At 40.3% G+C, this 14748-nt stretch overlaps 1 protein-coding gene across 1 annotated transcript in view; it reads left to right on the top strand.

Annotated features, from left to right (window-relative positions):
* The first annotated feature begins 6941 nt into the window (after positions 1–6941).
* The window catches only part of LOC108260433 (sodium/potassium/calcium exchanger 3), a 43401-nt gene continuing 35594 nt past the window's right edge, over positions 6942–14748 (top strand). The window contains exon 1 of the mRNA XM_017460727.3: positions 6942–7380. Coding sequence (XP_017316216.1) covers positions 7269–7380 — 112 coding nt within the window. The 5' untranslated portion in view covers positions 6942–7268. The remainder of the gene's footprint in view (positions 7381–14748) is intronic.

The following is a 14748-nucleotide window of genomic DNA, read 5'->3' as shown; positions in this document are numbered from 1 at the left end:
AGAGGTGGGAGAAAACTGGAGAACCTGTAGGAAACCCACACAGGCCCAAGAGGAACTGTGAAACTCTGTGAACATTTATAATGGCTTCAAGCCCTACGAAGAAATATTTGAATATAAGTTCATGACCCTAACTGAGGAAAAGCCAAAGAATTTCAAAGAGATAAGGAGAGATTAACCAGTATTTCAGACGTCTCAAATGTGGAAATGGGTCATATTGACCCATAACATAATAGGAGGGTTAAAAGTGTATATGAAACTGCACATAGGGAAACCTGAGCACACCAGAAAGTTTGACAGTGCACAATTTCTATTAATTAAACAATAAAAAAAACAGTCCAGTATGTACTAAATTGTCATTTTCATTAATAATCACTGTGCATCAAGATTTATTGATTTTTTTTGTCATGTGCACAGTAAAAATACCATGGTTTAGACCACACAATGAAATTCTTACTTTGCAAGTCTCCCTTACAGAAAAATATACAATATAGTATATATACAGACTAAATACACAAAAATATGCAAATATGTTCACAAATAAGCAAATTTACCTTGTGCAACAGTCAGTGAGGGTAATGGGGAGTGAGGTAGTTAGTGTTTAATGTATTGTTCAGGAGTCTAATGGCTTGTGGATAAAAACTGTTTGTGAGTCTTTTTGTCCTTGATTTCACACTCCTGTACCGTCTCCCAGACGGCAGAAGTGTGAAGAGGTTGTGTTGTGGATGTGTATTGTCCCTGATGATGTTGTGGGCCCTCCTGATGACCCTGGTGCTGTAAATATCCTGAAGTGATGGGAAGGCTACTCCACAAATGAACTCTGCAGTTTTTATCACACGCTGGAGAGCTTTCCTATCCTGAACAGTGCCGGTTCCATACCACACTGTTATTGAACTAGTGATCACACTTTCAACTGAACATCTGTAAAAGTCGCGGAAGATTCCGGTTGCCGTGCCAAATTTCCTGAGCCTTCTTAAGAAGTACTGTCGCTGTTGGGATTTCCTCAGAAGCGCCTGAGTGTTGTGAGACCAGGCGAAGTCCTCGCTGATGTAGGTTCCGAGGAATTTAAAGGTTTTCACCCTCTCCACTTCTGTCTCACCAATGTAAATTGGGGTATACTGCTCCTTCCTCCTCCTCTTAGGATCAATAATCATCTCCTTGGTCTTATATACATTTAAGGAGAGATTATTTCCCTGACACCAGGCCATCAGTCCTGCCAGCTCTCTTCTGTATAATGTTTCCTCTCAACCAGTGACTGTAGGTTCATCTGCAAGCGTTATAATCCTGCACGTTCCCAGCTTGGGTAGGCATCTGGTAGACATACTGCACATTCATAGTTCTGGAAACAGTGCAGTGGGATTCAGTACAGCTATTTTCTTATACTGTATACTGTGCCTATTTATATTGTCACTTTACTGGTAAACTCTAAGTGACGTTATTGGAAAGTGGATCATTTAGGAACAATTACAGCTCAGTTATAAAATGGAAACATTCTCTAGAGTGGTGTTTATTGGATTTTAAGGAATGTCTGGAGCGCACCACCTGCCTCATTGTGTGAAGCCAACTGTAAAGTGTAGAAGTGGTGGAATAAAGGTTGAGCTCCTAGTACAACAATGTCAAATTTTAATGTACAAATACATGCCTGTATACATATATACAGTGATAATCTACACAGTTCAATGATTAACATATGATGACAAGCATTTGGGGTAGACCCTTTTCCTAATCCATCATGACATTACCCCAAGTGAGGTCCTGACAGTAATACATTATGTTGCCAAGTTTGTGGACACCTGATTATAACAGTAATGTGCTTGTTGAACATCCCATTACAGATTCCCCCCTTTTCTGTAATAATAATAACCACTCCTCTGCAAAGGCTTTCCACTAGATTTTGGAGAATGGCTGTGGGGTTTTGCTCATTCAGCCACGAGAGCATTATTGAGGTCAGGCACTGCTGTCATGTCAGCATTCCAGTTCATCCTAAAAATGTTCAATGGGGTGGAGGTCAGGGCTCTGTGCTGGCTACTCAAGGTGTTCCACTCCACCCTTGGCAAACCATGTCGTCCTGGAGCTTGCTTTTCAGTGAAGGGAAATTGTAATGCTACAGCATTACAGCTTACAGTGTTCTTCCAACTTTGTGGCAACAGTTTGGGGAAGAACCACATATGGGTGTGATGGTCGGGTGTCCACAAACTTTTGGAAGTTTGGAGTGGAAGAACTTGAAATGTTTAAGGCACTTACTTTTGGCATATTTTTGAAAGAATCGCCAAGGCAAGGGGAGACAACTGTTCCTCTGATTATAGCCTCAATTAACAGAGCTGGTAGGACCTAATTGGCAGATTTTTGAAGCAGTTAGGGATGATATTTAGTGTTGAAATTGAAGAAGTGTGTAAGGGACACACACTGTGTCAGAAATCGCTCCCTCACTCACTCTTTTATTATTTCTATACAGTATAGAGTGTTCCATATAGAGTACTATGTAGGGTGGCGGTAATGGAGACACTAGACTGAATTTAGACACTTACTGACCTGCTGCCACATAAAAAACAGAACCACTAAATTAATGAAGTATAATAGGGGAGTTTATTTATAAATTACACATTATAAAATGGATAGTTTTGGTTTTGGAGGGCTTAGGCTGAACATGATGATGTCACATGTTGCATCTTGGCCCAAATCTATTGAAAATCTACTGTAATTTTGAAAAATTGCAAGATCCTGCAAATATTTCAGAGTTTCCTTGATTTTGCATACATTTCTGCAATCATAAAAGCACAAAATCCTGGAGAGACTGATTAATGCGACAGGTTTTAGACCAACACAAAAGTTGTGCTTCTGATTAAATGTAAGGCCAATCAAAACAAGTTCCGCAAGTTCGAATTTTTCCCACCCAACCCTGGATGTAGTCAGGTAGGCCTACTGTATGCAGGTCAACATCTGTTTGAACTGGTCATCAAAAACACTAAATACATAAAGATAGATAAGTAAGAATTTAACACAAAGGAGCATGTTGTTATAGGAAAATAACAAAACGATGGGGTGATGTGATGCAGCCCACGGTGAAGCAGAGTTAGTGTTACCATGCCAAAGTTGATTCTTTTCCAATAATAACACATCCTGAAGTGTGAAAAGATGGATCTCAACATCATATAGTCACAGCTGATAAGGGCTCAAATATGCAGAAAATGCTGGAAAGGCAAAGAATGTGCAGGACCTGGAGGATTTTTCTGAAGAATAATGGGCAGGTTAACTGCTCAGGACAAACACGGGACTCATGAACAGCTATCACAAAACATACAAACAGTCAGTGATCATCCGGATAACGACACACAGGATTAAGAATCAAGCGTGTGTAAACTTTTGAACTGGTTCATTTGTGAAATTCAGTTAGTATTGTGTCTTGTGGACGAAATGTAAACATCTGTTATGTGAAATAGCTTATTCAGGGCAGAACTAAATGAAAAAAAGCTAAATGCAATTTTATATGATCCCTCTTATTAAAAATTTTAAAATTATTAACATTTTGCAGATTCTGCAAGGCGTATATAAATTGTACTTCCTGTTATCATTTAAGTACAACAAGTATAACAAGTGTCTTAATAATAATAATAATAATAATAATAATAATAATAATAATAATAATAATAATAATAATAATAATGTTTTCAGTTGACTCTAAATAAATTACTACCCTCTGCTGGAGAAACCTACAGTTGCATGTCTTTTTCATATTGACAACCGTGAGTTTCCATCACAAAATTTGGTTGCTTTCCCCTGAGAAGCAATTGAGCTCACATAGATGAAATGGTTCCTAGGCTATATCCCCTGGTGGAGATGAGATTGTGTGATGAACCACGGTTCTTTAAGTTTGAGGACAACATACTGTTGCACAGCAACCAGTCTTAAATCGAGTTATTAAATGACCTAGTTGTGCAGCTATGTAAATCCCAGCTGTGATCTGACTCGCTAAGCAGCCTGGCTTTCCTGTAAATTATGCACAGCGTTATGCTCAAGAATCTCATCAGGCTTATGATGCCTCTTGTGACTTACAAGATGCAATTAATTGGATAACACGGAAATTAAAAACTAAGTGAAGCAATGTTTAAGCAACCCTGGTGAGTAAGCTGAATCAGAGCGGATTTCTGTGACAGGGTTATCAGTGGACAGGAGTCTGTATTTACCACCATTATACACAAGAAGGCCCGGAGATTAATAAACAGAGCTGACAGATTTACTGCTACCTTTCAACCACACACACACACACACTTGCAGGCACTCAAACACGCACATTCAAGCGCACACTTTTTCTATCTCTGAAATTTGAAGATAAAAAACAACAGAAGGTGACTTGAATGCAAATTCCCCTGTACAATCGTGTACGTTACTGTTCACTCCTTGAAACAAAGCCCTAAACACACACTTTCACACAGATATGCATGGTGACTGGAATAAGGAACGTACACAGACATAGGAGACCAGAATTCACTCACACCTCAGAAATCTTCGTGTATATATATATATATATATATATATATATATATATATATATATATATATATATATATATATATATATATATATATATATAATATGCACTATACTGTATGTTTTCTCTTTTTATAGTCAAAAATTAGTCATATTAATTGATCTATAGACTTCTTCCACCAAACATACCCCCTCCCCTCACTATTGCACTATTCATTTAGATTGAATAAACCCCAATATGTCACAAAATAACACTTAAAGGCAAAACTAAGATGCAATGTGAATTTTTTTTCAGAAACACAAACGTTTTAAAGTTCATTTTATTATTTATCCACGATTTTTCTTTATTGTTGCTTGCATTTAGTTTGATCTACACTACCTGAGTTCTATGTACACTTTAAAGGTTACATCTCGAATGACCCCTTTGTCACTATGTATGCTCGCTGTTCTGGGTATTACGTTATAGTGTAGCAGAACCTATGCAGTGCACAGTGCAGAATATACATGTTTTGGTCACAGTGCTTGTACTCACAGTGCCTGGAGCGCAACAGTTTACCTTTGAGATAGACAAGTGGCCCCTGCTAGGTCCAAGAAAATGAATTTGTGAATCAGTGTTGTAGGTGGTTACATAACAAATACTCCACTACTCATATCCATCACCAGTCTGTGTATTTTCACTGTATACTTTCCAGCATCAAGTGCAGTTGTTTTCCAGACACCTTGTCCTTCAACTGAGCCATCCCTAAATGTCAGGGTCATCAAAACATACTGGCTGGAGTATTTCAGAGTGAGAGCTTTGCTAAACAGTGTGTGCCCCAAAGGAACATTTTATTGTTCTCGATGCGACACCTGTGGACATGTGATGACAGTAAGACACTGGAGTATGCCTTTATTTGGCTTGTATCTTCAAGCTGGATGGGAGAAATATGACTGAAAGGGGGCTTGGAGGTAGCTGTGTTCTGTAAACAGACGATAGAGAGAGAGAGAGAGAGAGAGAGAGAGAGAGAGAGAGAGAGATGAAGCAAGGTTTTCTAAGTGATTCAAATGAATCAGGTTCCCTTTCATTTTGCCCCTAGACTCATTCCCCTTCCATATCAAAGCCTCAATTTTGATGCATAAATTCACAAACACAAGCTGCTGCTTGAAGCCAAAATGATCCAAATATCGTCTGTGACTATTTTAGTGTGTATCCAGTCTGCATACAAATGTCCAACAAACCCATACTGCGATGAATTAAAGACAACCAGAAATCAAACCTAACCTTCTTTACCTTGTCAATTAATGTTTCTGCTTATATTTTACACAATATAATATCTTCAGTATCAGTTACTTAAAATAGAAAATGTGTTGCTTTTTTGTTGCAATTGTCCATCCAAATGCAATGTTATCAATCAATTATCCATCCATCCATCCATTTTCCATACCACGTATCCTACACAGGGTCATGGGGGAACCTGGAACCTATCCCAGGGCGCTTGGGGCACAAGTCAGGGAATCAAGTTGGCGGCTGTGACTCAGGTGGTAGAGCGGGTTGTCCACTAATCGTAGGGTTGGCCATTCGATTCCCGGCCCACGTGACTCCACATACCGAAGTGTTCTTGGGCAAGACACTGAACCCCAAGTTGCTCCCAGAGGTAAGTTAGCACTTCTGCTACCATTGGTTTGTGAGTGTGTGTGTGAATAGGTGAATAAGACACAGTGTAAAGTGCTTTGGATAAAAGAGCTATATAAGTGCAGACTATTTACCATCAATCTGGACAGGGTGCCAACCCACTGCAGGGCACAATCGCGCATACATTCACACACTACGGACAATTTGGAAATGCCAATTAGCCTACAACCCTGGAGGCAAAAATGTTAACCACTAAGGGTTGGGGGTTTGATTCCTACCTTTGCCCTGTACTCTGCCCTGCACTCCAGTTTCCTCCTTCAGTCCAAAGACATGAGCTGTTGGCGGATTGTCCGTAGTGTGGGAATTACTGTGTGTGTGTGTGTGTGTGTGTGTGTGTGTGTGTGTGTGTGTGTGAGTGAGTGAGAGAGAGAGAGAGAGAGAGAGAGAGAGAGAGAGAGAGAGAGAGAGAGAGAGATTGTCAGCGATGGGTCAGCACCCGTCCAAGGTGTCCCCCGCCTTGTGCCGTGACTTTCCTGGGTATGGAAAATGGATGGATAGATGGGAATTTGGAGATAGTTTTTCTCAGTGCTTGCCTGGGTGGAAGTGATTTGAGGGACAATTCGGTTTAAAATTGCACAAGGTCTGCCACAGGCTGAATACTTAACCCAGAGCGAAGGTTTAACACGGGTGCAGTGGAAGAAATAGCTGATCTGAGAACAGCTGTGGCGTAAAACGTGCAGTTTGTCTCCCCCTAGTGGCTCTTCTCGCGTGCTGATTTCAACTCTAGACCACGACCACTGGCGCGAGCCCTGATTGGGAGTGGTGAGTGCGTGCATGTGTGTGTGTGTGTGTGAGAGAGAGAGAGAGAGAGAGAGAGAGAGAGAGAGTGTGTGTGTGTCAGAGAGAAACAGAGAAGGAGACGTTTCCCAGCCGTGAGGCATGTGAGTAAATCGTGAACTCCTGTACATAGAGTCGCACGCGCGCTTCGAAACGGCCGATGAGGAACCGTTAGCGTTTTGGCGCGCGCTGAGGATGCATCCAAACAACTTCGAATTGAAGGCAAACGGAGCGGCGGACTCAAAAGTTTACTAAGTCAGTCGGAGAGGAAGCGCGGCCACGGGACCTCAAGACGGTGAAGAATAATGTTCTGAAGCGGGGGAAAGAAAAGGCGATGAAGCCGGTGACGCGGAGCGGGCGGCGGCGGCGGCCCTTCACGCGCCTCTGCTGCGGCGGCGTCGGGCTGCTCGCGCTCGCGTGCCTCGCGCGCCTCCAACACCTGACAGGTAGCCTACGCGCGAGCGCATCATTTCAGCAACCACACGCCTTAATAATATATTTTAGGGTCTTTTTTTGTGATATAACATGAATTCAACCACTAAAGGGTTCTGTTGGATTTTTTGTCTTGCTTGTTTAGTCTATTTAGCGAGACTGAGTTAACAACATTATAAGGCTGAGTAACAGACTACAAACCTACAGTATACCATGGATATAAACACTACCTTTCATTTTGATCAGACATTATTTCCTTTTGTATATTATGGGATGTTTTACCATCTCCATCAGTGTCACACCTGCGTCACACCTCCAGCATCTTTTCTGCAGGCTTTGGCCCCTTAATCCTCTCATTTTCCCCCTAAACCATGCCTCATTAAACTACACTTGAGGGGAAACAGACTATAATGACGTCACAACCCGGTTCCTTAGTCAGAAATGTTCATTAGTACCAATTAAGTCCAGGTACCACACCCTTAGTGGCTTGAATGAAGCGTGACCTGTTTCCAGGTCACACATGACATGTATACAGTGGTCAAAATTGCACAAACTATATATTTTTCCAGCTACACGGTCAAAAATTTTGGAACTTCCCTTTGTGGTATAAAAATAATGGTATGTCAAGCTACTGGTAGAAAAATATTTCATAACATAAGACTGTGCTGGTCCTTATCCAGCCTGTGGATTAATCTCATGCCTATGTGTGATTTCAAGGCTTTCAGGGTCCTAAACTGCACAATGCACACTACATAGTACGCCTAAATTTAAACTCCAATGGTGTAGTGTTTTTATCCGATAGTATGCAGTTTTGGATGTGGCTCAAGTATTCTCAACTTGGTATTGCTCAGTGTTACAGAAGTGGCTGATGGATAAAGAGTTGTTCCACTGTAATGTCACAGCATGCTTTGTACAACAGATTTTGGACTGTGCGAATGCAAGGGCTTTCCCTGGTTCTGTGCATCTCTGGAGCTGATGCAGTTGCCTGTTAACTTGAACTAGCCAGCTAGCTAAAATATACCATAGAATAGTTATAGTGCATTTTGTTATCTAAACTGTGTATTTTGCCTTTCAGGGTGTCAAAAAAAAAAGGTCTGGTAGGAACCAGTGTTAGCATGCATATGATATAAACACGGGTCAAGCAGATTAAGCAACTTCTCCACAATGTGGATAAAATCTGCTGACTCTCTTCTATCTATCCTCTGGCTTCCCGCAGAATTAGAGAACAAATAAATGCTTAACAGTTCTGCAAAAAAAAAGCTTAAACTCCATCAGTTCTTTTCAGCTTCATGCAGATTCTTTCACTTTCTCACTCTTGTTTTTGATTCTCACTCTCACACGTTCTCTCTTTCCTAACTGGTTTCCGGCTCCTGCCAGTCACTTTGTAATCGGACTTCTTTTTTTCCTAAAGTTGGGCCATGATGATGTTTGGGCGACACACAACAGCTCAAGAACATCATATGGAATATATATATATTTTTAATCTGCTGACTCAATAGTCTCTTTTTTTTCATTAAAAAACCCCATCCTATGCTTGAAATAGAAAAGACTAAATTATGTTTCTCCAGCCGAGTCAAAAAAAAACAATTACAGCTTGTCCCACTTCATGTTAAAGCTGCCTCAAGCTTGCTCCCTTCATCACATATTCAGTTATTGTGTACAGAAACCCATAAGCATCTAGGCAAATTACATTAAGCAATAAGAAAACAAGAAAATCTCACAGCTGTCGCAGCTTAATTCTCTGAAGCACATGCCTGCTTTATCATAACTAAGGAGCCTGTAGGCTGGAATTACCTGTTAAGTCTCAAGAAGTCTAAGAAGAACTGCTTGGTGCGTTTTGAGAAAAGGAAGAGAAGCGTAATGTCAGTAACCAATAGGATTATGGGAAGGAGTGAATTCTTTACCACGAGTCATTAAATCATCTAATACATACATAACATGTTTAACGTCATAATCTCTCCATCAATAAATAAAGTATGAAAAAAAAATCTGTATTTTTGCCTGTGCTGCTTGGCCTTAAACAGTGTTACATGGGAAAAAAGGCACTGAACTAAATTAAAATATAAAATTAGGGGTGTGTATGTTGATTCTGGAGAGCAGATCTGTGTTCTCCTAGCACCTGCATGTAGGCCTGTCCATGATCAGTACTTGTTAATTAGGGAACCTACAAAGCAACCGCCACAATAAAGCCACAGGTGATCCGCTTATCCTTTTGATTGGAGCTGGGAATAATAATAAAAAAAAAAATCAAAGAAGGGAAGCAGGGCATACAGGTTATGTAAGTGTTATATAATTCAGATGAGTGCTGTGGCTGTTGTGCTGTATGCAACATGACACACTAAAAATCCTATATATAAATTTCTCCAGAGATAAATAATGTAATGTTATATCATTATGCATGTGTGGATACTCAGTTACATTATATATATATATATATATATATATAAGATTTGGAATTTTTAGGTCTAATATACAGTACATGTGCTTTATGAATCCAGTTATAACATCCTTTTTTACCACACTCAGTTAACACCAGTGACACCTTCATGCATCTAACACTAGCACCATACATTTCTCACTTTCTATAAAGGTAGAATAAAGAACTCTTACTGATTCCTCAAATGAGTCTTATGGTATGGACAATAATGCCACCGTTTATAGGGTGTCCCAGAATTCTCCATACATAGGGGACTATATTTGCCAGCACCACGTTGGTTGTGCCTTCGTCAGTGGATGCTCGTGAACGTCCACTTCTTGGTTGGCCCGCAACACTTCCAGGTCTCATGATGATAGCAATATACACTGATCAGCCATAACATTAAAACCACTGACAGGTGAAGCGAATAAGGTTGATTATCTTGTTGCAATGGCATCTGTCAAGGAGTGGGATATATTAGACAGCAAGTGAACAGTCAGTTACTGAAGATGTGTCGGAAGCAGGAAAAACAGGCAAGTGTAAGGATCTGAGCAACTTTGAGAAGGACCAAATTGTGATGGCTAGCCATCACCAAATGGTTATTGAGTATTTCCAAAACGGCCGGTCTTGTGGGGTGTTTTCAGTATGCATGGTTAGTACCTACCAAAATTGATCTAAGGAAGGAAGGAACTGGTGACACGGTTATGGACCCCAAGGCTCATTAACGCGCGTTGGAGTGAAAGCTAGCATATCTGGTCCGATTCCACAGAAGAGCTACTGTACACAAATTGCTGAAAAAGTTCATGCTGGCTATGATAGAAAGGTGTCAGAACACACAATGCATCGCAGCTTGCTACATATGGGGCTGAGTAGCCGCAGAGTGCCCATGCTGATCCCTGTCGCCTACAATGGACACATCAGGACTGGACCATGGAGCAATGGGAAAAGTAGGTCTGGTCTGATGAATCGCTTTTTCTTTTGCATCATGTGGATGGCTGGGTGCATGTGCATCACTTACCTGGGGAAGAGATGGCACCAGGATGCACTATGAGATGAAAACAAGCTGCCGGAGGCAGTGTGATGCTCTGGGCAATGTTCTGCTGGGAAACCTTGGGTCCTGGCATTCATGTGGATGTTATTTTGACACGTACCACCTACCTAAACAATATTATGCAGGTGGTTTTAATGTTATGACTGTGTAGATAGACATCAGTGACAGAATGGTGTAATGCAGCCAGACACACAGCAGAGTTTCTGTTTCCCCCCCAAAAGTTGATTATTACAGCACATCCTGAAATGTTTTATTCTTCATATACAACAATTAACCAAAAATTAAAAAGTTTTAATGCATTAATGAATGGCAAAAAGTTATTTGAACTGTTTATAGTCACATCATTTAATGTTGTAGTATTTCCGAGACAAGTATAAACAGCTATGAACAGTTGTTCCCTCACAATCCTCGATTTCTGACTCTCTTAAAGTTAATAACATAAATTAATATAACAAAACAATTCAGCTTGTCATATTACCAAGAAACCCATAAATGTTAAATAAAAGTCTCCTTACGAAAAAACCTAACAGTGGTATTACGTATTTCTTTGTTAAATTGCACTTTTTTTCTTTTTTTTAAAGAAAAATCATGGTCTAAGTATCATGGCCCAGGAAGGAATTCAGTGTGACAGCCCTGTCCTGATGAAAGACTGCATTAGATCAGTTTGTACTGATATATAACTGATAAAGTAACAAATAGCAAATATGCGTTTTAAAGAATGAATGAGGAAACAAATTGGTTCTCAAAGCTTAAATCAAACAGAATAAAACACAGAAAACCGGAACCTTTTCAAGCCACAGTGACATTAATAAGATACAAACGATCTTTCTTCCAATTTGGAGTTTCGCTGTTAACGGTGTCTCATAGAATCATTAATCATCCACAGGACTACCCCCTCCCCTCCTGAAGAACCTTTTAAAAGCCTGTATTTATTATGCGTGTGATGTCTGCCGTACGCTGATGTTGATGGGGGCTCATTTGACTTGCATATGGCTCTGGGCCACGTTCTCTTCACGCCTGCATGCTGCACCATTCTTGGCCAAGAGTGACCACCACCATGTTCTCCTGAACCATAAATCAATCATGTCTACAATAAACCCCCTCCTCCCCATCTCGGCATGATTATGTGTATCACTTAGCCGGTGATTTTACCCACCATGCCACAAACCTGCTCGTCTGCGTGTGTGGCATTGGAACCATTTTGATTTTTATAGTGTGATGATGGAGGGACGGCAGTAAAGCACACTGTTGATTTTCTCCATATATAGCTTGGCAAAATGGAGGGTCCAAATAAAGCATGTCCAGTAAAGAGGTTGAGAAAGGGAGAAAGATAAGAGATGTTTTTGGCCACTCGGAGATTCATTTGAGCAAAGGCACCATGTATGAATGTTTGCAGAAGGAACCGAAAATGACTTTTGTATATACATTTGCGCTAAAATTTGTCTTTTTTTTTATCTCGCTCCTGCTATGATGTATTGACCAGGTCAACCTAATTACACAAATAATTCACTTGAAGAACTGACTCAAGCATGGTGTATGAAGTGGGAGAAATATTAATCTTGGTTTTCATCCAAAAGATTGGCTGCTGATGAGAATACAAATGCCACTCCTAAAATTGGAACTAACGAGGCTTCACATTTTTGGAAAGAGACTCGTAGCTACTATCTGTATCTGAGCTTCAAAGGCTCGAAGGACCACCAGCCTGTTACCACCTGTTTCGTTTTATGTTAAAATGAAAATCTGAGTTGACATTTTAAGGTTAAACCTCTTTTGATGACATACTGGTCTAGTTTTATTTGGCTAAGTTGATCAACAATGCCAATTGTGGATTTAGTGCTTGCTTTGCAAGTAACCATGTCATATACAGTGAATAAATAAGTACACCCTATGGAAATGGTTATTTGTTGTGTAAACCCCCTATTGTTTAATTGTTTTACATATTTGGACAAGTAAACATTTGATCAACTTTGAACCAGTGCCTATTATTAAACTTGATACACTCTATCAAATGACACATAAAATCTACATTGTGTAGTAATTTTCAAAATTTAAATTAAGAAAAAACAGATCAGTCACATTGGAAAAATAGGTACACTCTTACGTTTATCACACCTTCACATCCATAAAATTAGAATCAGGTGTTCAAGATTTTGTGCTAGTGAATAGAACATGCTTAAAGAGTGCAGGTGGAACCTGTCTTATTTATACCGCTCTCATATCTAGTGTCTGGTGTTCCCTTTGATATTGAGGTGTGTGGTGTCATCATGCCAAGATCTAAAGAGTTCTATAAGGCTTTCAGAAAAAATGGTTGTGGATGTCTATGAGTCTGGCAAGGGATTTAAAAATATCTCCAATTTGAAATACATCATTCCACTGTAAGGAAAATAGCAGCCCAGATTTCAAGCGTTTGTCCAGGACTGGCCGTCCAAGCAAATTCAGCCCAAGAACAGACCGTCTGATGCAAAAAGAAGTCTCCAAGAACCCCAAAATTTCATCACAGCATGTGCTAGTAAGTCTTGAAACTGTTGGTGTCAAATTGCATGCTTCTACAGTCAGAAAGAGATTGCACAAATTTGACCTGCATGGGAGGTCATGTTTGTTGTCTGAAAAGAACATTAGAACAAGATTACAGTTTGCCAATGAGCATATAGGCAAAGACCAGGCCTTTTGGAATAATGTGTTCTGGACAGACGAATCGAAAACAGAGTTGTTTGGCCGCAATAACAGCAGACATGTTGGGCACAGACCAAAGACAGCTTTTCAGGAGAAGCACCTCATACCAACTGTGAAGCACGGTGGTGGAAATGTTATGGTTTGGGGTTGCTTCGCTTCCTCAGGGACTGGACAGCTTGCATTCATTGATTCAACTGTGAATTCTGCATCATATCAAAGAGTGCTTGAAAATAATGAGGCCATCTGTTGGAAAGCTGAAGTTGAACCGAAAGTTTCAACAGGATAATGATCCTAAGCACAAAAATTTCCCTAGGAATAGCTCAAAAAGAAGAAATGGAGGGTTATGGAATGGCCTAGTTTAAATCCCATTGAAATGTTGTGGGGGGATTTGAAACGGGCAGTACATGCCAGAAAACCCTCAAACATCTTGCAACTGAAAGAATATTGCACGGAAGAGTGGTCCAAAATTCCAGCAATCCTGTTGGACAATTATGCAAAACACCTGCAAGAAGTTATTTCTGCTAAAGGGGGCAATACCTGCTTCTGAGGCCAAGGGTGTACTTACTTTTTCCACAGAAGAATATCACATCTATTGATATTTCTGTTGAATTAATCATTGAAAAAGCTTTGAAAAAATTTTCCTATTTTTTTTCAAGTATATCAACTCCATTAATAGCCACTGTTTCAAAGATGATCAAATGTTTACTTGCCCAAATATGTCAGAAAAGCCAACAATTTCCCTGGAGTGTACTTATTTTTTCACATTTCTGCACATAGGTATGTAGAGAAGAGTAGGGCTGCAACTAATGATTATATAGCATCAAACAACATATTTGATCAAAATGAATATTTTAGTCAGATTTATTGCGCTTCCTTTCTATTGCGCGCTGTTTGATTGACACACATTCATAGAAATGCTTTTTTCACCACTGTCTTCTTCTTCTTTTCGTGTCGAGGTTCCACTTCATAGTGGAACCATCGTGGTGGAAGGATTAGCCGCTCAGCAGTATGACACTGAATGGTGACCAGGGTGCGCCAGGGGAGGCTCCTTTGGCGCACACACATTCACACACCCATTCATACACTACGGACACTTTAGACATGCCAATCCGCCTACCATGCATGTCTTTGGACTGGGGGAGGAAACCGGAGTACCTGGAGGAAACCCCCGCAGCACAGGGAGAAAATGCAAACTCCACACACACAGGACCACTGTGGCAATCGGGCCAGGGGAACCCTGGA

The sequence above is a fragment of the Ictalurus punctatus genome, chromosome 28 (assembly GCF_001660625.3).
Source record: "Ictalurus punctatus breed USDA103 chromosome 28, Coco_2.0, whole genome shotgun sequence".
Taxonomy (NCBI): domain Eukaryota; kingdom Metazoa; phylum Chordata; class Actinopteri; order Siluriformes; family Ictaluridae; genus Ictalurus; species Ictalurus punctatus.
The sequence above is the reverse complement of the archived record's forward strand: the minus strand, read 5'-3'. Positions and strand labels throughout refer to the sequence as shown.